The sequence below is a fragment of the Saimiri boliviensis genome, chromosome 8 (genome assembly GCF_048565385.1).
Source record: "Saimiri boliviensis isolate mSaiBol1 chromosome 8, mSaiBol1.pri, whole genome shotgun sequence".
Classification (NCBI taxonomy): Eukaryota; Metazoa; Chordata; class Mammalia; order Primates; family Cebidae; genus Saimiri; species Saimiri boliviensis.
This window is the reverse complement of record NC_133456.1, coordinates 101,093,307-101,118,317: the sequence shown is the minus strand read 5'-3', so window position 1 is coordinate 101,118,317 and position 25,011 is coordinate 101,093,307. Positions and strand designations below refer to the sequence as shown.

Here is a 25,011-nt window from a genome sequence, read left to right as displayed (position 1 = left end):
TTTACAAACGGTACAGGTGTTGGGTGGGGAAAGAAAAACAGAAAGAGCTCCTTCCAAACCAGGTAAAGGATCCTCTCTTATTCAACATATTCCTTAGAGAATTTGGCATCTGACCCATGGAAAGGGGGAAAAAGTCACTTTTGGCTTTCTTTCAAAGAAAGAATAAACACTTCAGTGGAGAATGAGAGGAGAAAGCCAAACAAAATACAGAAAAAAAATAACTATTTACAGAATTTGGGAGAATATCTTTTGAGGAAACCCAATAAACACCTCTAAGTCAGGGAGCAGGTGTTTCCTCTACTCACCCCTTCTCTCCACGGCTGCTGGTCTCTCACCTCACACAGCCTCCACCCAAGAGCAGGCAGTGCCGTGCCAAAGGAGGTCTCCATTAAATGCAGATGAAACCAATAAATAATTAAAGCAGACTTATACAGAGTAAGTTACAAGAAGTACGGAGGGTACTTCAATGAGATTTCTTTGCTAGTAAAGGTTTGAAACCAAAAATATCACGGTTCTTCTCCATTTGTAATTAATGCCAAGAAAGAACTGGCATTAAGAAAGCATCTGTCCACCTGTCAGAAAAGTATCTAGTTCTTCATTCTTATAAGACTCCTGCTTTTTATGAAACTACCTTCCTTCCTTTCTACTTCGTTTCATACATTAACAACCTTATCATCCAACGGCATAGTATATCATCCAGGTGATTGCTTAGCATGGTTTTTGAATAATAACCACTAAATTAATAATATCACTGGCCTCTAGTTTAAAATCTACAACAAAGGACAAAGATGAAAACAGACATAAAAAATTTAAATTAATGAACACACTACACAGAGAAAGATGCATTAAAACAGGTAAAGCCTCTTTAATTCTGTCTATGCTTGTTATATAGAATGAGTGATCTACCTTCTAGAATCAGTAATATTTTGAAAACCATCTCATTACCACACTTCCAGGAGTAACACTACATATTTCTGTTACAGTTTTTTACGTTAGCTATTTCTTAAAACATAAAGAATAACTAAAAGGTACAGAGACTGCAAAGCTAATTCACAGATGGGGAACTTAGATTGCAATAAGGTGACAGAGTGTCCAGCAGTGAATTAAATCATACTTAGCCATTGATAACACAAGAGAAAAGACACTTCATGTGTTCTCATTTTTTGTTTTTTGTTTGTTTGTTTGTTTTTGAGATGGAGTCTCACCCAGTCACCCAGGATGGACTACAACGGCATGATCTCAGCTCAATGCAACTTCCACCTCCCAGGTTCAAATGATTCTCCTGCCTCAGCCTCCTGAGAAGCTGGGATTACAGGCAACCATCGCGTCCGGCTAATTTTTTTTTTTTTTTTTTTTTTTTTTTTGTATTTTTAGTAGACGGGGTTTTACCGTGTTGGCCAGGCTGGTCTTGAACTCCTGACCTCGTGATCCACCTGCCTCAGCCTCCAAAAGTGCTGGGATTGCAGGCGTGAGCCACTACACCCAGCCTTCAGTCTTTTAGGTTTTCAAGACTTTCCTGAACATTGTCCTTCCAAGTTAATATTATTATACTATTATACGTATGTATATACATATATATGTAGATGTAGATGTTATACACATGTATGTAAAAACATTCATATATTTATATGCATATTGTATATAATGTTTGTGTATTGTATACATATCTATATACATGTACAGTAGTCTCCTCTTATCCCTGGTTTCACTTTCCACAGTTTCAGTTACCTACAGTCAACAATGAACTGAAAATAGGTGAGTAAATTACAATAAGATATTTTGAGAGACAGGCCACATTTGCATAACTTTTATTACAGCATACGGTTGAAATTATTCTATTTTACTATTAGTTATCGTTGTGGTTTTATTTTTGAATTTCTTTCCATTGGTTTTTGGGGAACAGATGGTATTTATTTACATCAAAAATGAGCTAAGGACATGAATAGAAAATTCTCAAAAGAAGATACACAAATGGCCAACAAACATATGAAAAAATGCTCAAAATCACTAATGACTAGGTAAATGCAAATCAAAACCACAATGCGATACCATCTTACTCCTGTAAGAGTGGCCATAACCAAAAAATAATAGACGTTGGTATGGATGCAGTGAAAACCTGCTGGTGGGAATGTAAACTAGTTATTGTTGTTAATCTCTTCCTGTACCTAATTTATAAATTAAACTTTATTGTAGATATATACATATAGGAAAAAATAGGATTTATAAGGCTCTGTACTATCTGCAGTTGTAGACATCTACTAGGGTTCTTGGAACATATTCCCTGCAAATAAGGGGCGTCTACTGTATACATATTGTATGTAATGTATGTATATTGTATGTATATCTCATATATATGTATTACACACAATAAGTATTTATTATATATGTATACACAAAGCAGATATATATAACACTCCTAAGACATTAAGCAGTATTGCTATGAAGAATAAAACATTCCAGAATAAAAAGATTCAAAGCCTTGAAAATTACCCAATTCTAAGGAAAACTTATATAACAGCTATGTTCTCTCTCCAATAGCAGAAACATAGTAAAGAGCTACTTTAGTTTTAATTTTGATGGTTTATAAGCACTAAAGCCATTCTAGAGGTTTTTTTTAAAAATCAGTATTAGGGCTTTACAATTGCCCAACTAAAAATAGAATAGAATTCTTGACTTTACTCTATTTCACTTCTTTGGTTTAAGTAAATCACTTGGAATTGGTATATTTAGTTGTTTGATTTCTAAAATACTGTGTGCTTAGGAAGCTAACTCAGTAGCTAAAGATGCTTATTAGAAGACATTCACAGATCATGGATTCCTATAAACAAGAAAAATTCCACAGAAATAGGAACTCAGTGTCAGTCAAAAGGGGTCCAGAAAAGATCTACCAGTTAAGATCAAATTTGTGTCACCTTAATTTCTGATTTAGCATCATCCTGACCCTCCACCAAAAATCAAGAGAGATGAAAGGAGAGAAGGAAATTCTAATTGCTCTCTTCCAAAATTTTGTAACTCCATTTGACAAAGCAAGCCATATTTTGGAGGCCCAAGTGACTCATTGCAGAATACAATACAATTGTACCAAACAGAAGCTATCTAAAGAATGATGTTAACATAGTCATCTTTTCTCTACAGAATTTCTTGAGCCTGTTTTTATCCTTTGCAAGGCCCCTATGGAATTCCAGTTGGAAGGTCCTTATGAAGCCAAAGGATGCTCAAAACAAAGTTCTGAGGTACAGGGAAATGATAAGTAGGCCGGATAATTTCTGCTTAAGTACACATATATGTAAGTTATGAGAGGTGAAACATTCAGGGCACCAATAAGGCCTACTGCATGCTGCTGGCTACCCTTAGAGTTATTTCCAAGAGGCCTTCTCTGAATCCAGTATTGTCCTACAAATTTGGTTTTGTTAAGGCCATTATGAGACAGTAGTTTCTAAGTATTATCCTCCATTCATTTTTTGGAAATGAATTGGAAATTCATTATCCTCCATATATTGTTAGGAAATTAAGAGTATTCGTTAAGGGTATTAAGAAATAGCTCCCTAATGTATCTGTTAATTTAATAAAATGGGACTGCTTTACATCAGCTTCTCTGTGTGAGAAAGCACAGAGACATGCTGAATTGAGCTATATATTTTTTGCTTGTTTGTTTTGCTTTGTTTTGAGACAAGGCATAGCTCTGATGCCCAGGCTAGAGTGCAGTGGCACAATCATAGCTCACAGCAACTTCGACCTTCTGGGCTCAAGTGATCCTCCTATATCAGTCTCTTGAGTAGGTGGGAGTACAGGTGTGTGCCACCATGCCCAGTGAATTTTTTAATTTTTTGCAAGAATGGGGCTTTGCTATGTTTCCCAGCCTGGTCTCAAACTCCTGGCCTTAAGCCATTTTCCCACCTTGAACTCCCAAAGCACTGGGATTACAGGCATGAGCCACCACACCCAGCCAAGACCAACTTTTAAAGTTGAAAAGCTACCACATAATCAATCAAAGCTTGTCAAGAAAATATAAATAAATAAATAAAAATAAGGAAGCATTAGGAAGTAAAACTAAAATAAGATATTTCATAAAAGTATACTAATATATAGTTACTTTAATTGCTTCTACACAGAAAACTTGCAAAATATCTACTGAGGCAATTAGGAAGTCATGTAACATGGCATAAATGACTTTGAACATAGGTTATTATTAAAGCTCAACAACTGAGTGAAATGACAAGTCATTATCAGTGAATGGACAGTGTGACTGCAGCTATTCTTGCCTTCATCCTGACATTTTTAAACATCTTCCAATGTGAAACTGATTTGCCCATCAACTTCCCTCAGATCTCTGTGATCTCTCAATGATGACCTTCAGACAATATCTGACACCAGTCCAGGGAAGGAGCTATTTAGAGAATAGTCAATGAAATGGCAGGTCTGACAATTATTATTTGGGTAGAAAAGAAAAAATAATGGTGGCTTTTTTTTTCAAGTTCTTTTATTGCTAGGTTGAGATGTTGTTGCAGAACATTTTTGTACTAAAATTAGAGACTATTACAACTGGAAGGAACTTTACTACAACCCATCATTTTATGCCCTAAAAAAGGTTAGGAGTACCCAAAGGCACACTTAGTGGCAGGGACAGGGTGAGAGCTCAGATCGCTGGGTGACTGGTTCAGTGCTATATTTTACCCAGTAAAATCAAAGTGTATACAACAGGTCAGCAACTTATTTACTATGTATTCATATTCAGATACAAAAGAAAAGCAAGCGTCTTTATGTCTTAGAGTTGGCCTGCTATTCCTAAATTGGTACCACACAGAAGTGGAAGGACTAAATTTAGTTCCATCCATTGCATTGAGTCCATTCAACAACTTAAACAGTCAGCTTAGGTCAATTCCCATTTCCCCCTGCTTCCTGGCTCCCCTCTGAGATGGTGTCCCGGAGTGTGTGAGTACAGAGGGCTTTGGTGACCTCAGAGTAAAGGAAGAAGAAAGCCTAAGACCCATGCCTACATGCCTTCCTTCTCTCCTGGAACCCCTTTGACCTTACTGGTGTCTCCTGTCCTCTCAAGTCACCAGGCACCACGTTGGCATCTGACGCTGAAGTCAGTGGCTGGTAACCCTGTGGTGTGTTCTTCCTCAACTCAGGAACAGCCTAGCGGTACCCCCTAAAGACACTTCCCTCTTTGCTCTTGTTGAAGTCTAACCTCTACTCCCCACCTGCGCATTCACTCCTGATCCCAGGGTCACAGTGTTCCTGCACCGGCAATGCCCCTGGCAGCTGCCAGCGAGCACCTCGGCATCCCTCTACAAGGCACATTGCAGCTGCCATCGCCTTCCATGCTACGGGAGAGACTGTGATTCTGGGAAATGCAACCACATTCTTACTTTGCGTGCCATGCTGCGGAGGCCCCAAGTCAGCCACTGAGGTGGGAGGAGATTGGGAATACATCTTGTGGGGTGGTTTTCTCTGCTTTTGGCACTGTAATCTGCCTCTCCCAACTTCCATCTCTGAGACTGCAGCTGGCAGAGAGGGGAGGTCTTGTTTCACTCTCTGATTTTCTGCCTGCTTCCTACAATATACCATGGCCAGAAGTGGGAATAGGGTAGGTGCTATCTAGGGAATAGGGAATAGGGAATGGGGCCATCTTCCCTCCTTCCCAAAGTGGCACTCACTCTTCACTCTTCTTTCTCTGGGGCCCTAAGTATGAGGCAGAATGACAGAGCATGATTTATGTGAGAGAAAGATGAAAAATGCATTGATTTTATACACACACACACACACACACACACACACACATTATTTTTTAATTGTACAGAAAGGGTCTCACTTTGTCACCCAGGCTGGAGTGCAGTGGCATGATCATAGTTCACCACATCCTTGAAGCCCTGACCTCAAGTGATTCTTCTGCCTCAGCCTCCTAAGTAGCTGGGGCTACAAGCATGAGCCACCATGCCTTGCTTCTTTATTTTTATTTATTAAATTATTTGGCAAAGACAATGGTCTCCCTATGTTGCCTAGGCTGATCTTGAACTCCTGGCCTCAAGTGATCCTCCCACTTCAGCCTACCAAAGCATAGAGATTACAGCCACAAGCTTGATTTAATACTTTGAAAACATTCTCCTTGATAGATAGGCTATATATTCAAGTGCCTAATTCAAGGACCAGTTACCAGACTCTGACCGACTTACCCATAACAAATAGCCTAAAGCCTGCCTGCCCAAAGTACAGCACTCACACCTCCTCCATGAGCTCCGTGGATGATGGAAAGGGAGGTAGGGTAGGCCCCGATGGAATCAAAGGGCCAACTTTCCAGGCCTTGGGAAACAGATGGAAAGGATACAGGTCATTTCAGGAGGGGTGAGAGTAGGATACCAGGTCCCTGTGATTAAAGGCTCAAAAACCCAGTGGTGACACAAAAATCAAAACATGTTGGCTATTTTCCTGTCTCCCACTACTGACATGTTTGTCTCTTACATCATTTTATCCAGCAGTAACATGAGGATGGGGGCAGTCTGACTTATGGGAAACTGTGAGGCTGAGAGAAATCACAAAGGTTAGAGTTAACATCTGCTTAGCGTGCTGCGCTCCCTGAAGGAAATGTACCACATCCAGTGAATTCATATGTCCCCTTTGAAGTTCTTATTCATATTCCCCCATTCCTACATGTGAAACATAATCTCTCATCATTTACATTGCCTCAAAACCCTGAAAAGAAACAAGCTGAAGTTTCTCCCAATTAACTTTTACCATTACATACATGAGAAAATGCTTACTCGGAAAAACAAGCATTCATCATCATGGATCAGAAGACTGCATCAAATGGTAGAAAATCAAAAAACAGAAAATTAGAAGGCAAGCATAAAAGGCTTCTTGTCCAAGATCAGCAGAACCCAAGAATTAACAACAAGAACTGTCTGGAGCAACAGTCTTTGTGTTTAGAACTCTGAAGTTGTCCAGTGAGATAAGACATAATAAGAGGACCAGATGTGGTGGCTCATGCCTGTAATCCTTGCACTTTGTAAGGCCAAGGGGGGCGGGGGGTGTGGATCATTTGAGGTCGGAAGTTCGAGACCAGCCTGGCCAACATGGTGAAACCCCTTCTCTACTAAAAATACAAAAATTAGCCAGGCGTGGTGGTGTACGCCTGTAATCCCAGCTACTCTGGAGGCTGAGGCAATAAAATCGCTGGAACATGGGAGGGGGAGATTTCAGTGAGCTGAGATTGTGCCACTGCATTCCAGCCTGGGAGAAAAAAAAGAACCCAATGAAGAGCAGAGTCCCCTAGGATTAAAAAATGGGGAGTAGCGGGTAATGGATATACATTTGGAAATGGGAGGATACAGTAGACTGCTCTAAGATTTCATTATGCATCTGTTGCAGAAAGGTATGCAGGCCTCCAACTTCCCAAAAGTGCCTTAAAACATACTTAAAATACACCCCATTCTCTCTGCAGGTCTTGTTGTAGTTGCAATTTTTCCTATTTTTTATTATTTATTATTTTAGAGACAAGGTCTCACTCTGTCACCCAGGGTGGAGTGCAGTGATGTGATCACAGCTCACTATAACCTCTAATTCCTGGGTTCAAGCGAACCTTACTTGATTACAGGAGTGAGCCACCATCCCTGGCCCACTCTCTCTCTCACTAGACCATAAAGCCTCTGACAGTAAGGGCCTCATCTGGTTTCACTCACTGCGGGATATCCAATATCCAGCACAGAATCTGACACACAATTGTTGCTCAGTGGCAAATGCCATTTAGATCAAGTTTATGATTGGGCAATCATACAGAGTGGGATTTGAAACTTAGGGACAATGCTATCCAAAATAGCTCTCCAATCGTCTTTGGACAGTCGATAGGGTTTCCTTCATTGCTTTGAAGGAAGTCAGACTTCAGCAGACACGCTTCAAGATGTAACTCCCACCTGAGAAAGATTCTGCTTTAGGCAATTATTTGTCAGTAAGGTCCACCTTACTGGATGGTCAGATGACAGACAACTGAGAGAGAAAACCTCTGGAAATGGAACATAAAATTAGAAAGGTCAGAAACATACCAAGGACTAGCTACATTACCGCCTTCTTGAGCTTCCAAAGGTTTATACTAAATATGTGCCTTCATTTCTCTCAGAAGATGTTTAACTATTATGTTCCCTATAAAAAAAAATCACGCTGCCTTCTCACCCTTACTATCATATATTGTACTTCCTATGAACCATGTTTTTATGCCTCTGCAGAAACCTGGAAGATTAAAAAAGAATCAACATAGATTACAAAAGGAAGACTCAAAGGTTCCAGAATGATTTGCATTCTCTCCATAATCATTTCCCATCTTTCATCGTACCAGCCCTCATAAATTACACATACTCCATTTAAGAGCACAGTGAGCCCCAAATCCCTCTTATTTTCAACATGATTGCAAATAGCTAAGCCAAACACATAAACAACCAAGTGGGGAGTAGCTGATGTTTCGTCTTCATTTTAAGCAAGCTTTTTCAAAACTATGCTCTACAAAGGCCCAGGTTTCCTAAGGCTCTGGGAGTGGGAAGATGAGGAGAGGTGGGGGGATTTGGAGATGGCAGGGGTTTGCCGCACTCCCCTGCTTCGATCACGACAGCTCCATGTTGTCTTCTCAATGGCAGCTCCCACTGAAAAATTTCACTGGAAGAAACATTTCGACGGCTTTGAGAAGTCTGTAGACCCCTGGTTCAGAATACCCAAACATCTATGCCTTCCCTTCCAATAAGAGTGTGCTACACAGCTGGAAGAAGGAAACGCTTTCTGCCACGATATTAAAATTATCAGTTAAGAAAATTTCTTTTCTGTTTTTTGAGGGTTTTTTGTTTGTTTATTTGTTTGTTTCTTAGAGTCTTCCTGTGTCCGTCAGCTGCTGGAGTGCAGTGGTGTGATTACAGCTAATTGCAGCCTCCAACTCCTGGGCTCAACAGGATCCTTCCATCTCAGCCTCCTGAGCAGCTGAGACTACAGGTGTGCACCATCATGCCCTAAGTTTTTATAAAATGTTTGTAGAAACAGGGGTCTCCCTATGGTGCCAGGCTGATGTCAAACTCTTAGCCTCAAGCAATTCTGCCACCTCAGCCTCCCAAAGTGCTAGGATTATAGGCATAAGCCACAGCACCCAGCCAGAAATTTCTTTTTTTAAGGGGCCTTTCATCTCACTCGAATATTTTAGGCTTAGGGATCTCCCAACTTATAAAGAGTTTGGGTTCCAAAACTTTTGTTTCTAAGTCAGAGCTTTGGATCTCACTTTCCTAAAGAAAATGAAATGAGCCAGTCCCAAGGCAAGCAGTAAAAGCCTGATGCCCCACAGGTGAACTATAATGTTGCTGATTCCACCAGAAGCAGTTTTACTTTTGATTCTTGTTGAATGGGCTACTGTGGGCCCGTCGGGACGTCTAACCACCCTTTGTGCTATTTCTTTGAAGCAGTTCATGCTGTGATGTATGATCAAAAGGCAACTAGTGACTATAAAAAGGTTTTCCCTCCCTCTCTTCCTCTTGACTGCCAAGGTCCAGAGCAGTCTATATCTACTACAGTCAGGGGCTGGCCAAGCGGATGTTCACCAGTTGCCAGATAAAGCCTGCAAACCACATGCTCTAAAGCACTAACTCTTGGTTTTCTTGCTTCTTCACAGTAGTTCATAAAATTTTATTATGACAATCTGGCACCTGATATAGATCCCGAAAAAGCTTGAGAGGATTTAGCATTTAGATTAAAAATATTGGCAGTGTTTATAACCCTCTCAAGAAGAGAGAGGAAGGAAATAAAAAGAAAGGAGAAAAATTTTTAAAGAAAAAGATAACAGTGGGTAACTATAAATAACTTTCTAGATTGGATTGGAAAATAGTTTTTGATTTTCTTTATTTTGGGCTCATTTGGTAAGCTAATGAACTGAAAGAAGAGACGTGGTTTTAACCAGACAATTCGAAAAGATTTCAGAATTTGAAAACTTGGGAGCTATGAATAGATGTGATTCATTTAGCATCACAAATTATCAAAACAAGCCTATAAAATATTAATAGTCAATTTTCCACAAAAACCAGTGTGCTATTCAGAATTCCAGATATCAAAACTCTAAGGAAATGCTCTGGTGCAGAATCAAATCACTTAATAGGCTAAAATGGAATCCAATGCCATTACTGAGCATTACCACTAGGATACATATCTATCCACATTTTTGCAAAAATTGAAATATTCTTACAGAAGTGTTTTCACCTCTCATCCAGGAAAAAAAAAAATCATAATGACTTCTTCCTACTTAATGCCATATTCTACCTTTATATATACTGCATCATCCCTTGTATTGCAATTACTTGCTTACAGATCTTTTCTAGGTGCTCTCTGAGCAAGGGAACCATGATACTGATGAAGAGTGTGGACATCAAGGGCTCACAGATCTAGGTCTCATTCCAGTAACCTATTCCATACCAGTTAAGTGTGCAAGAACGAATTATCTTAATTCTCTAAAGGTTGAATGTTCTATCTAAATAGAGATAATAATAAACACCTGTATCATTGAAGTTGTTTATGATTAAATAAAATAATACAGGTAAAATTATGTCCCCGGAATACAGCAATGTTGTTGATGATGACGATGTCTTTATAGCCCAGTTCACAGAGTAGGTAATCAATACATGTTTCTTGAATTGTGTTGAATTTCCCCATGTTGTCCGCCTGAGGAAGCCCTACATTTGCTTCTAGAGGAGAGGACGTTTGAGCAAAATCTTTACAAAGATTTGATGCTTCCCCTGACTGCTGCCTGGCGATCCCACAGATCTCATACATCTTTCCACTAGCTCTTGTCCCATCTGCCTATAATTATTTGTACGTGCTGCCTTTTGAAGCTTGCAGCTGGCCACATCAGGGAGAATAAAATCAGCCATTCATAAAAGATTGACCTTGTTTTTCTTTGCATCTCCAAAGTCAGGCACATAATAGGAAAACAATAAATGCCCGCTCCTGGGTCGTGCTAAAGGCACCTACGACCACTAATTGAGCCTAAAGGGTATGGTGTGCCTTTGAAAGGGAAGAGACAGTGTTTATATCCGATTCCTTCTCAACCTTCAAGGCTCCATTCGAAATCCACATCTAGCACAAAGCACTACAGAGTCCAATCCACACTAATCCTTCCCTTCCCTCCCACCTCCCCTGAGATGGAGTCTTGCTCTGTTGCCCAGGCTAGAGTCCAGTAGCATCATCTCAGCTCACCGCAACCTCTGCCTCCTGAATTCAGGCCATTCTCCTGCCTTAGCTTCTCAAGTAGCTGGGATTACAGGCACCCACCACCACTCCTGGATAATTTTTGTATTTTCAGTAGAGCTGAGGTTTCACCATATTGGCCTGGCTGGTCTCAAACTCCTGACCTCAAGTGATCCATCCACTTCTGCCTCCCAAAATGCTGGGATTACAGGCATGAGTCACCACACCCAGCCTGATCCTTCTCTTTTTGAGTCCTTATAACAAATTAAATAAAGTCATTCCCAGGTATGTGTTAGTTCTCTTTCCTCAGATACTCCATAATTTTGTGAAGGGAAGAGTAATTATAAATTCTTATGCACAGTATCAAAGCATGTCAAGGCAGGAAATGAGTATTTGATTGCTTGATTTCATTCTATTTTCCACTGTGTACTTGTCCAGAATTACCTGATGAACCCCAACTTGATGAGAAGGCACACTCGATCTGCATAGAGCCAAGTTCTGGTACCCCTGGGGGTGTGAATCAGCAGAGGTGCTCTTGCCAGCCTCCATAATAGTGTCTCTCTTTGGCCAGCACCCAATTTTTGGAACCAAAACCAGTACACAAAAACCAGCATTTGATACAAACTACGAAATAGCTCCCAACTATGTCTTCATCGAATTGTTAACAACAGTAAATTCCACTTGGAAATTATTTCCTCTAATCAAGTGGACTGAGAAGTGATCCCAAGTCCCCCAGAAAGAGACTACAGGCAACCACAACCTCCCCTGTTATTAGATACACCATCAAGGAAATGCGTCAATCCCAAGCCACTGACAGCTGCCTGTTCTCATTAAGAAAGAGCTACAGGCCAGGCGCGGTAGTTCATACTTGTAATCCTAGCACTTTGGGAGGCTGAGGCAGGTAGATCTCGAGGTCAGGAGTTCAAGACCATTGTGGCCAAGTTGGTGAAACCCCATCTCTACCAAAAATACAAAAATTAGCTGGGCATGGTGGCAGGCAGCTGTAATCCCAGCTACTTGGGAGGATGAGACAGAAAATTCCTGGAACCTGGGAGGCGGAGATCATACCACTGCACTCCAGCCTGAGTGACAGAGTGAGACTCTGTCCCCCAAAAAAACCAAAAGCCATCCTGGTCAACATAGTGAAACCTCGTCTCTACTAAAAATACAAAAATTTAGCTGGGCATGATGGCGCATGCCTGTAGTCCCAGCTACTCGGGAGGCTGAAGCCGGAGAATTGCTTGAACCCAGGAGGCGGAGGTTGCAGTGAGCTGAGATCGCACCATTGCACTCCAGCCTGGGTAACAAGAGTGAAACTCTGTCTCAAAAAAAAAAAAAGGAAAGAACTACAGACTGGCATTTTCAAAGCCTGTTAGCTGGACACCTCTCTCCTTCACAAATTCTGTGCTTTTCCCTTTCACATATCAGGAATTCTCAGGGACCATCATCATCACCATCATAACAAGCCTTCACAGTCATAAAATCGCTTCTCATTTTTTGAAATGCTTTCATATCTAACTACCTCACTTGACACTTACAGACACCCTCAAGACAGGTAGGTAAGATGGACTGCCTCACTGCACATTAGTGCAGACATCAGAGAAACTGGCCTAAGGCCACAGCCCATGAACAGACGAAGGAGGCCTGCAACCACCCAGCCTCCCCTACCTTCACCTCCCCTCTCCCCACTTCCCTCCTTACTTCACCACTGGCCAATGGATGGCAATGGGGTTGCTCTGTGTCTTCCTACGGGGTGCCAGGAAAGACAGCTTCTTTGAAAGAGAGCGTCCCACATTTACTAAAGAGATCAGGTGTCCCTGCAGAAAACCCTGCCACTCACAACCCTAGTCTTAACTGATGTGTTTCACCATATTGAAGGCAAGTTGCCATCTAACATGGTTGACCGGGAGCCAATTGTGGTGTTCTCATCTTTGTTCATGCTGTCAATGTGACATATGAAAGAAATATGAACAAAGTGACAGGAGGAAAACAAAGCCCGTGGCTGGTGTGAGATACACAGACGGGGTGTTAGCCCCACACGCACTGCAACTGGGTCAAGTTAACACCTTGTTTTTCCCCACATATGCGGTGTGGAAAAGCTATTTGTAAACGTGTTTAAATATTTAGGACCAAATAAGTCAAAATTGTTGGGAAACACTGACTCTGACCGGAACTCATTTACTTGCCCTAGACCAACATTAACCACAAAACTGAGAATATCAGGACAATTCAAGATCAGGAGTAATACAGATATTCAACACTTTCACCCGGAATTCCCAAACACTCCCGTGTTCAGCCTCCACACCGGCCTGGCAGGAACAGAACGAGGACAAGAATCTCAGAAGAGCAGCCTTGTGAAGAATCTTTAGTATTAAGGGCACAAAACAAATCTTCTAGAAGTTACCTGACTCTGCAATTCGCTTTGCTGCTTCAGGCGAAGATTTTCAGGTGTATCTGCCACCGTGGTGAAGGACTGCTTTGGGTAGTGTCTGTGGAGAAATTTGTTAAAAGGACATAATTAAAATATCGTGCTACAAAACACTTTCTCACCCATTGTTTTGTGCATTCCCACCCCCCACCCCACAGTGGAAGAGGAACCTGGGCTTGGCTAAGGTCATCTCTCTCTGTCATTATTCCCATCAGTCCGGACCTCATCCCGTTTTCATGGCTCTGGCACTCAGACATCCTCACTCTCTCCCACAACTGAACCGAGGCTTCTCTTTTCTAATCGTGTTTTCACGTGTGCTCGAGGCTTTCCTAACCTCCACCGTTCCTCCACCCCACACACCCTTCCAGCATGTGTGCCAGCTCATCCATCCTTCGACCAAACTTTCTGACAAAGAGGCCTCACCCGCCCATCTCCTGGGTCCCTGCCCATCTCCTCTCCAACTAACTCCTCAACTCTATGACTGGCTTCTGACTTCTGTTTCTAGAAGTTTCTCCTGCCCATTATAATGACTTCCTGTGGACACAACCAACAGATATCTTGTAGTCCTCCTCTTGGGCAGCCTCCCTCCATCTTGCAATGTCCTCTCCCCAGGTTTACACACACCCCTGACTCAGCTGCTCCCTCAGGTGATTCCTTCCCTGTCTCCTGTGGGCTCCCCTGGGTCTGTGCATGCCCCCATTCAAGGTCATCACGTGGGATCTCTTCTCTTCTCAGCCTACATGGGGGATCACGTCATTCCTGCAGCTCTGGGGCTTCTCTGTGAGCTGACTGCTCCCAAGTCTGAGTTTCAGATCCAGTAACATTTTCAGTTGCAGATTCCAGAGCCAGCACAAACTCCACCCGTCCAAAATGCAGCTGTTCATCACCCCATCCCTCCCCTAACACAGTTCCTCCCTGGCTCCTCTTTCCCATTTATTATATTAGTGCCCCACTGCCCAAGTCAGAAAACTGGGGATAATCTAGACTCCTCACACATCCAACCACTTGTTCACCAAATCTGTTGATCTTGTCTGCAAATATATCTCAACTATTTACTTATATAAACATATATACATGTATATGTCTCCATCTTGACTGCATTTTTTAATTGTTGGTCGCATTTATCATTTAGATGACTACAGCACTGGCCAGTCTTGCCCTTCCCACCTGAAGTGCCAAAACAAATGTTCTAAAATGCAATTCTGATCATGTCACTCCCCTGAGTAAAACCTTTCAATGGCTTCCCATTGATCTTGGAAAAATTCTGGTCTCCTGTCTTCCAAGGCCCCCATGGCCAGGCCTCTGCAGACTTCTCAATGAGAACACTCCATGCCCTTGCTGCAGGAATCACTTCAGTCCCTGGAATTCTCCCTCCTCATTCCCACTGCTCCCCTGACATGCCATTCCCCTTTCCAGGAAAACCCATCCCTCTTCCCACCCCACTTTCAGGTAAATATGTTTATTTTTCAGGTCTTGCCTTAGATGTCACTTTCTCCACGAAGCTCTCCTGGCCTCCCGAGTTTGGGTCAGGAATGGCCCTTGGATGGACTTTTCCACCCCTGTTCTAATACTAATCACACGCTCATGGGTTTTCCTATTGGCATGCCTCTGCCTCACAGTACAATGAAAGTTCTGTGGCAGCAATAGTGGGCTGTCTTGTCCCTTGCTGGGGTACATTTCTGCCTATATCGCTAGCACCTAGCAGTGTCTGTCTCCTAGTGTGACCTCAGTAAATACTTACGGACAGAGGAAATGAAGGGATGGGGAGGAACAGAACCACCACCCAAAGAACCCATGCCTTGGCTGCAGTCAAACTTCAGCATGTCCTATAATGTATGTCATTGCATTTGTGCAAACATGCAGCTGCCTCTTATGTTCACCGATGACCCTCCTGGTGGTGAGGGGATGGCATTTTCTCCCTGTGTGCAGGTAAAGACTCAAACACTGATTCAGAGTTGCTGTCCCATCTACTCACTGCTCCCATATTCGGCTGGTGCTGAGGAGATAGCGTTAGCTGCCGCGACCCCATAGCCACAAAAGCCACAGAGCTCAGAGCTGCTCCTCAAAGAACATCCTCCCCATTTCTTTCTCTCTGGCCCCTTTCCTTTCTGGTATACACATGTGTCTCTTCTTGTGGCTTCTCAAACATTCTGTTTCAAACTCTACTCTCCCCATAAAAGGTTCTTTTCAGCATCCGTGTCCCTGGCGTCCCATGAGAAGGCTGATGCAGTAATCATCGGTCAGTGCAGATAAAACCTATCCAAAGCACACTAGCACTTCTGAAATAAAGATTAAATATTTTGTAGCCCCCGGGGTCAGATTCATGGTAGGAAAATGTAAACGCAAGTCTCATTTTTCCAGCATTCTCCAGGAATTTAATGTCCCATATAAGCCAATGTTCCAGGTAATTGGAGTTAACCCCATAACTGCTGGGCTCATATTAACTATTTTAATTAACATCCTTCAAAAACCTTTACATTACTTTCCTGCCTTCTGAGAGCATATACAAACCTAGTTACATTTTGTTCTGATAATGTAGGGCCATCTTAATAGATATTATCAGACCATGATATAAAGAAGTCATGCTTTTGAAGTTTATAAAGGTAAATAACCGAAATCATACAAGATGATTGCGCTCATAGAACCGATGGCCTGTCAAGAGATCATTTCTCACACACAGCACTCGGTTCTGCCTAGTCTTCTCCAAATAGTCAAATTTGTTAAAAATGTTGGTAAACATGAGATTTACTGATTCAAGTGAGTAAGTTGTAGCAGGTAAGGTTTTTTGCTCTCCTTATGCTGAAGTCAGACACGATGCTGGCCACACTCTTCCAGGGGTTACTTCTGAACTATGTTCCAGAAAATAGAGGAAGTTGGACAGACAACTCCGGGGTGTTATGTAATATCTGCAAGTTCCAGCTTGGAAAGTTGAACTGTACTGAACTTTAAAATGTAGCAACTACGTATTGCTATATTTTAAAGGTATAGTAACAGCTGAGCATGTTTTCTTGTGTTTCATTTTTCCAAAATGTATTCTGTGGGATAAAGTTGCCACTGAGATTTTCAGGGCTCTACAATGTTTAATTTGAAAATTTTATATATGGATTTTAACCATTTTTTTAAAAGTGTAATTAGAATGCACTCTCAAATGTGTTACAGAAAGTTTACCCCATTGAGAGATCATATTGACTTGCAGGTTCGCTCAGTTTTGGGGCATGCTTTGGGAAACAACCTTCTTCTGCCATTTAGGTTTAATTTAAAATTCTAGGCCAGGTGCAGTGGCTCATGCCTGTAATACCAGCACTTTGGGAGGACGAGGCAGGAGGATCGCTTGAGGTCAGGAGTTCGAGACTAGCCTGGCCAACATGGTGAAAGCCCATCACTACTAAATATACAAACAATTAGCTGGGCATGGTAGTGTACACCTGTAATCCCAACTTCTTGGGAGCCTGAGGTGGAAGAATCACTGGAACTCAGGAGGCAGAGGCTGCAGTGAGCCGAAATCATGCCACTGTACTCCAGCCTGAGTGACAGACTGAGACTACATCTCAAAAAATAAAAAATAATAAAGAATATGATAAAATTCTGCCTAATTACTTAATTAAAGAGCATTCTGAGATTGAAAAGTGAACTGTTAGAGGAGAATGCAATTTGTACCTCTTCTCTATGCACAAATTTCCTCCATGCAAGACAAAAATGAGTTCTGTTTGGACACCAATGAACTTCACTTGCTGCCCATACCACTATGTTTGAAGTATCATTTCAGAAAAATAATCAAATTGCTCTCACCATTTGACTTTACAGTGTGAAAGGGTAATAGATTTCAACTTACAAAACGCACGCATATAAATAAAACACTACTTTGATATGTTTGGTATGAGCATCAAACAAAGTTCTATTAGGAAAAAGGGTTACTCTGGGGGGGAAAAAAACCAAAAAGCTTCTGTTGTCTTTTAAAAATATTCTGCTAACCTCATGACCAAACTGCAAACTTACTAACATACTATGCAAATGTACATTGATATCCAAGACTGGAAACAGATGACAGTGCTTTGTACTTTTTCCAATTATCTTTTTAAATCCTAAAATTTAATGACTTTTTAGTGGTGGGTTCATCTACATGTAGCATAACTTTCTCTAAAGATGTGTAACAGGAAGAAATTATCCAAAATTTTGATGTAGGAGAGAAAAAGATCAATTTAGTATTAGTAAAAAATAATAAATGCTGAGGGAAAGAAGGAATTTATGCCTGAAACTACCAGGGATTATGAATACTAAAATGAATTAAAACCTGAGGATTAGGGGATTCACATTATATTCAGAGCTAGCAAAATTCAAGAAAATAAGATCTTCAAAAAAAGAAGAGTGCGCTGGGCGCGGTGGCTCAAGCCTGTAATCCCAGCACTTTGGGAGGCCAAGGCGTGTGGATCACGAGGTCAAGAGATCGAGACCATCCTGGTCAACATAGTGAAACCCTGTCTCCACTAAAAATACAAAAAAAAATAGCTGGACATGGTGGCACATGCCTGTAATCCCAGCTACTCAGGAGGCTGAGGCAGGAGAATTGCCTGAACCCAGGAGGCGAAGGTTGTGGTGAGCCGAGATCGCGCCATTGCACTCCAGCCTGGGTAACAAGAGTGAAACTCCATCTCAAAAAAAAAAAAAAAAGAATGCTTAACTACTGAGAGAGAGTGGGATGGCCTCATGAGTTGAGGCCATAATACTCAGAAGAAATAGTGTAATTACAGAGATGGCAACTCATACTGCCTTATATTGAAAATAGTAATTATAATATCTGCAAGAACCTAATTAATTTCAAACAATACATCTGAAAATCTCATCAAACTTGGGATTTCTCAGCATCATGCCCATGTAGTAACGTCCATCTAATCTAATCCAACAACATTCTGCTCTTGAAGTCATAATCTCAACTCCTACTCACATACCATTCCACCTCTCCAGCAAAAAAGAAAAAGAAAACCAGATACAGAAATAAACTGAGGGGCCAGTGGTCCCTCATGTCATTACAGAACAGAGAAGCCAAGCATCTAACGTGAATCAGTGGCACCTTACAATTAGTTCTAAGGCCCTTTCCAAGTACGTTATTTAAAAGGTTCTGAAAGACCTTCCTAAAAGATTGTCTTGAATAGAAATCTTAAGGAAAACAGAAGATTTCTTCACCAGCCCTAGAGGAAGAATAATACTTTTTTCTTCCTCCATATTAAGAGTAAGAATGTAGGAAGAAGACACAGGGCATGAGAAATGGAAGTTCAAAGAGAATCAGGAAACAAGTTAAAAAAAAAAAAGAATGGAGGAATTGACACATTCCTAAGTTCCCTGGAAAACAAAACATAATTGTAGAAATATGACATGTAATACATTCAGAGCTGGTTGAGAGATCTGGGGAATATGCTGAAATGTTTAGTGTCATAAACAGAAGTCTCTTAGATGAGCTATGCAAGAATTGGATGAAGTGTGTGTATCAAGACTGAGCTGACAGTTGCAACAAATCCAGATTTCTATAAAATGCTATATTTAAAAATAAAGAGAGAGGGAATCAAGATAATAATAGAAGACTGCATCTGAAATAGCAAACTTAGGTCACAGAAAGATGACTTCAAATTTTTTATATCTGTAAGATACAGTTGTTAAAAATATAGAAAAAGTAATATGCAAATCACTAAACCAGAGCTCATCAAAATGCAGGAAGCAACATAAGCAAATGGCATCCTCCATGGAGAAGGGAATGAGAAAGAACATGACTGGGGAGAGCAAGAACTCAGGAACACTCACTTTGTATCCAGAATCCAGTGCTTATGGGAGCACAGGAGTCAAAGTGCCTGGGTTTGTACTTGGCTAGTCTACCTTCCAGCTGTGTGCCTTTGAGTTGGGTTTCTTAACCTCTCTGGCCTCAATTTTTGCATCTATAAAACGAACGTAACAATACCACAATTCAGGCTTGTTGCAATTCACACATGTAAGTCATCTGAAACCATTTCTGGCTTATAGTAGGCACTCAAGAAAATGTCTACCACTAATTATAACATTACTATTACTATTAGTACTACTGCTACTAACTACTACCACTTTCTCTCTACTCTACTGCGAAGTAACTAACCTCTGTGTCTCATGGCCTTCATCTATATAGTGGGAATAATGTTCTCTCATGAAGTTGCTGCTGGAATCACATGAAAAAGTTTTACAAATGGAAAACTATAAATGTGAGATATTAGTGAACTCAGACATATAAAGCTAAGGTCTTCATACATTTATTTACTGTAAATCCCATGTTCTCATACTGTCCTCAGAGGACATTTGGCAATAGGCAACGTCTGGAGACATTTCTGGCTGTCACACTCAAGGGTGAGTAGGGAGGGGGAAATACTACTGACATCTCAGGCAGAGGCCAGGAATCCGGCTGTCCTATGCTACACTGTACAGCCCTCTCCCCAACAGACTTATCCTGTGCAAAACATCAGTAGTGTTGAGGTTAAGAAACCTTATTTAATAGATATAAATCTCTCATATACCCAACCACTAACTTTAAGACATCTAGCTCTAACAAATCTCTAAACTTTGTTTACATTCCTATCTCCTGGTGAAGTCAAACAGCCACCATGGCCCCTTAATCTTCTGCCATATTCTAAGTCAATTACATCCATCTCCATCTCCTTCTTCTCCCTTCTGATCTCTTAAGTCCACCCTCTCTGGCTTTCCATTTGCCTGACCACTGTCACAGTTAGACTCAAACTACAGGATCTGAGAGCAGAATTCAGGTGTCAAAAGAATTTGTTATTCTGTGATGATTTCCTTATAAGCTCTGTGTGAAAATGGGTTAACATGGTGGGCCTACCTGCTAGCATTTGAAAGTCCTGCCTACAAGGATGGCCCTTCTCTGGCGTCTGGGAAACTTGAATTTGGGGATGGTTTTTCTACCACCTTTAACCATGAAGAGTGGTTCACTGTGCTGAAGCTGTTTGTACAAACAGCTAAACACCTGCTTTCTCTATGGGTATCTGGAATTTGGCGATCACCCACTCCCCCTCTTCACCACCACCCCCCAAGTAGAAACCCTGAGAACTAAGTCTCTAAGGAGCTTCACTGGTTGACAATGTTTGACACAGGGTGTCACGACTCATTGCTGGCGGAGTTTAGCGCATCCTGTGTGGCTTTGCTGGGACAAGTATCTTATTTTCTCCGGACCTGACGCCATGCACTTTACCTTTGCTGACTTTGCTCTGTATCTTTTCACCGTAGCAAATCATGGCCACATGAATAAGCAGGGCTAGATCCTGAGCCGTATGAAATCTCCCAGAGAATCATCAAACCTAAGGATGGACTTGTGGACCCCCAGCACAGGCCCATTTGTGTATAAGATGCTTTCATTCATGAAGGAAGACATATACTAACATTTTTAACATAATATCTATTTTTTTAAAAATAAAACTTTTTTTTTTGAAAGGGAGTCTTGCTCTGTCGCCCAGGCTGGAGTGCAGTGGCAGTATCTCAGCTCACTGCAATCTCCACTTCCCGGGTTTAAGCGATTCTCCTGCCTCTGCCTCCCAAGTAGCTGGGACTACAGGTGCAGGACACCACACCTGGCTAATTTTTCTATTTTTTAGTAGAGACAGGTTTTACCATAATGGCCAGGCTGGTTTCAAACTCCTGACCTCATGATACACCCACCTCAGCCTCCCAAAGTGCTGTGATTACTGGCGTGAGACACCACACCCAGCCAAATTTATTTTTTGAAAAAATAAATTTTTTTTGAGATAGAGTCTCACTCTGTCACCTAGACTGAAGTGCAGTGGCAGGGTCACAGACCACCACAGCCTTGATCTCCCAGGCTCAGGGGATCCTCCCACCTCAGCCTCCTGAGTAGCTGGAACTAGAGGCAACTGCCACCATGCCTGGTTAATTTTTCTATTTTCTGTAGAGACGGGGTTGCACCATGTTGCCCAGGCTAGTCTCAAACTCCTGGGCTCAAGCCTTCTAAAGTGCTAGGATCGCAGGCATAAGCCACCATGCCTGGCCTTATCTTTTATGACATTTAAAAAGTGAAAGTTCTGACCTCATTATTGTGAAACTAGCTTTTAGCTCCTCCTCTCTGAGTTAGGAGAGAGACCAATGCCTTTGCTTGGGACCATCCTTCACATTCTAATTTTAACCAAGGAAGTCATTTTGCCCAAGGAGGAAGAACATAACTAACTGTTAGGGATGTATGAAGATGATAGAAGGTTTAAATTTAATTTTAATTATACCTCCCAAGTATGAACCACTCCATTTTGTAGCAACAATGATTGTTTTACGTCATTCAAAATTATCTTCAAAGAATGAGAAACAGGCCAGGGCAGTGGCTCATGCTTGTAATCCCAGCACTTTGGGAGGCTGAGGCAGGCGGATGACATCTCCTAGGTCAGGAGTTCGAGACCCGTCTGAGCAACACGGTGAAACCCTGCCTCTAATAAAAATACAAAAAGTAGCCGGGCATGGTAGCTATAATCCCAGCTACTTGGGAGGCTGAGGTAGGAGAATCGCTTGAAACCAGGAGGCAGGGGCTGCGGTGAGCCTAGATTACACCACTGCACTTCAGCCTGGCAACAAAGCAAGACTCCATCTCAAAAATAAATAAATAAATAAAAATTTTAAAATAAACAGACTCAGAGAGATTACCACCATCAGGTCTTCTATGAAACTACTTATTATAAAGGATACAATGTCAGGAAGAAAGAAAGTAATTCCAAAAGGAAAAGCTAAAATGCAAAAAACGAGGTAGGCATGCAAATAAAATGTAAATGTGCATACAGGTGTGCACAGGCGCACACACACACACACACACACACACACACACATTGTGTAGTATAATAACAATGTCTACCATATAGGATTTTTTTTAAGGCAAAGCTAAAATACTGGACAAGAAGTTGAGAGGGTAAATGAGAATTAAAGTATTCTAAGATCTTTCTATTCTTCATAAGAAAGGCTAAAATATTACTGATTTTTAGACTTTGTTTAAACACATTCAATAACATTCTAGGCATAACCACGAAGAATGGAAATAAGACTACATAAATTCAAACCCTACAAAAGGGATAATATCAAAATGTTTAGAAGAACCAAAAATCCAACTCAATATAATTAAAAAAAAGAAGAATGAAGACAGAGAGAAAAAGAATAGAATAAATGGGACAAATAGAAATTTAACAGTTATGAGAAACAATTCAATAATCATAAATATGTAAATGAGCAATACTTGCCAGCTAAAAGATTGATACTCTCATACTTTTAAATTCCACTATAAAATAACTATACTAAAATGAGACAAAATCCTTTTTAAAATAAAAGTGTTGCTTTCCCTCTCCCAGCAAGGTAGCCTCAGCAAAAAAGAAGAATAAAAAGGGGAATACTATCTCCCTAACAGACTTTCTAGCTGAGGACATGTGGACTGGCAGAGGAAGCACCTATATTTCCAAACCAGTCAGCTGGGCTGAAGAAACAGATGACCTGGAAGGAGATGCTTCAACAACTTGGCACAGTAATGCTGACAATGTGTATAGGGAGCCTCCAATTAACTGACCATTCCATCCTTCCCACTGCTCCACCCGCTGCTCAGGAATCCAATATCAACCAGAGCCGTCTTCCCAAATCCCCACCTTACACTGCTTTTCTGGGGAATCTAACCTATGATGTGACAGAAGAGTCAATTAAGGAATTCTTTAGAGGATTAAATATCAGTACAGTGCGTTTACCACATGAACCCAGCGATCCAGAGAGGTTGAAAGGTTTTGGTTATGCTGAATTTGAGAACTTGGATTCCCTGTTCAGTGCCCGGGGTCTCAATGGAGAGTCTCTAGGCAACCGGAGAATTCCAGTGGACGTGGCTGATAAAGTACAGAATAAAGGCGGGCTCGATCGTACTTTCAGCCGTGATAGAAGCCGGGATTCTGACAAAACAGATACAGACTGGAGAGAGCTCATCCTGCCACAGACAACTTTGATGACTACCTGTCTAGACGAGGTGATGATAACTTTGGAGAGAAGTGTCGAGATCATTATGATTTAGACGGGTTATCTCCATGGGTATCGGGATGGGTATCAGGATGGCCCTGGCCACTCAGGGATATGGATCTATATGGCAGCCAGGATCGCTATGATGACCCAGGCCGCAGAGACGATGCTAGAGGCCATGATTCCCAGATAGACGGTGGCAGAAGAGCATTTGGCAGTGAGTACCGCAGGGACTGTTATGAAGATCAATACGGGATGACCGGTCCTGGAGCTCCAGAAATGACTAGTCTCGGGATGGTCATAGGTGTGATGATAGACGTCACACACACACACACACACACACACACACACACATACACACACACGGGCCCAAACTGAATCTGAAGCCTGGGAGTACTCCTAAGATGATTCCTCTGACGGTACCTCCCAGTCCAGTCGAGCTGCTTCTGTCTTTGGGGGAACAAAGCCTGTTGACACAGCTGCTTGAGAAAGAGAAGCAGAAGAACGCTACAGAAGGAACAAGAGAAGCTGCAGCGTCAGCCGGATAAGCCAAAAGTGGAACGACGGCCTCGGGAGGGACACCAGAGCTGGCCAAGTGAAGAAACTCAGGAACCGGAAGTGTCGAGGACAGGAAGTGAGTCATCGCAGACTGGCGCCTCCGCCACATCCGGCGGAAGTCAGTCAGACCAGGATGCACGAAGGAGAGTGAGAAGTCTCTAGAAAATGGAACAGTCAATAAGGAGGAAGATTGTCAGTCGCCAATTTCTAAACCTCCCAAAACTGATCAGTCCCTAAAGGTAGTGCCGGCCCCTCCACAATAGGAAAATGCTTGGGTGAAGTGAAGTTCTCACCCTCCTGCTCCATCTCAGAGCTCAGACACAGAGCAGCAATCCCCCGCAAGTGGTGGGGGAAAGGTAGCTCCAGCTCAACTATCTGAGGAAGAACCAGCAAGGAAAGATGGAAATAAAGTAGATGGGATGAATGTCCTAAAAGGTCAAACTGGGAACTCTAGCCATGGTCCAAGAGACCACTGAAAGGACTCGTATAGGAAAGATGGCAAAAAGAATCAAGACTCCAGGTCTATGCCTGAGCAAAAGAAACCTGAGGAAAATCCAGCTTCTAAGTTCAGTTCTGCAAGCAAGTATGCTGCTCTCTCCTTTGATGGTGAAGATTAAAACGAGGGAGAAGATTACCCAGAATAGACCTCAGTATCCAGTGCTTTCTCCCTAGTTTCTCTCCATCCTGGAACATTCGAGAGCAAATCAAACCTCTATCCAGACAAGACAAAATAAAATTCACCATCTCCTGAAGACCTTTCTTACCTTTAAAAAAAAAAAAAAAAGAAAGAAAGAAATTCTCTTGCATGCTGCTGC

The 25,011-nt window shown here is 41.8% G+C and overlaps 1 protein-coding gene and 1 pseudogene across 2 annotated transcripts in view; one reads left to right on the top strand and one right to left on the bottom strand.

Annotated features, from left to right (window-relative positions):
• Positions 1-25,011, bottom strand: part of NEBL (nebulette) — a 380,100-nt gene that overhangs the window by 215,987 nt on the left and 139,102 nt on the right. For both annotated transcript variants that reach the window (XM_039478642.2, XM_074404959.1), the window contains exon 3: positions 13,607-13,691. In XM_039478642.2, coding sequence (XP_039334576.1) covers positions 13,607-13,691 — 85 coding nt within the window. The remainder of the gene's footprint in view (positions 1-13,606; positions 13,692-25,011) is intronic.
• On the top strand, positions 15,488-24,840 carry LOC101048759 (eukaryotic translation initiation factor 4B-like; annotated as a pseudogene).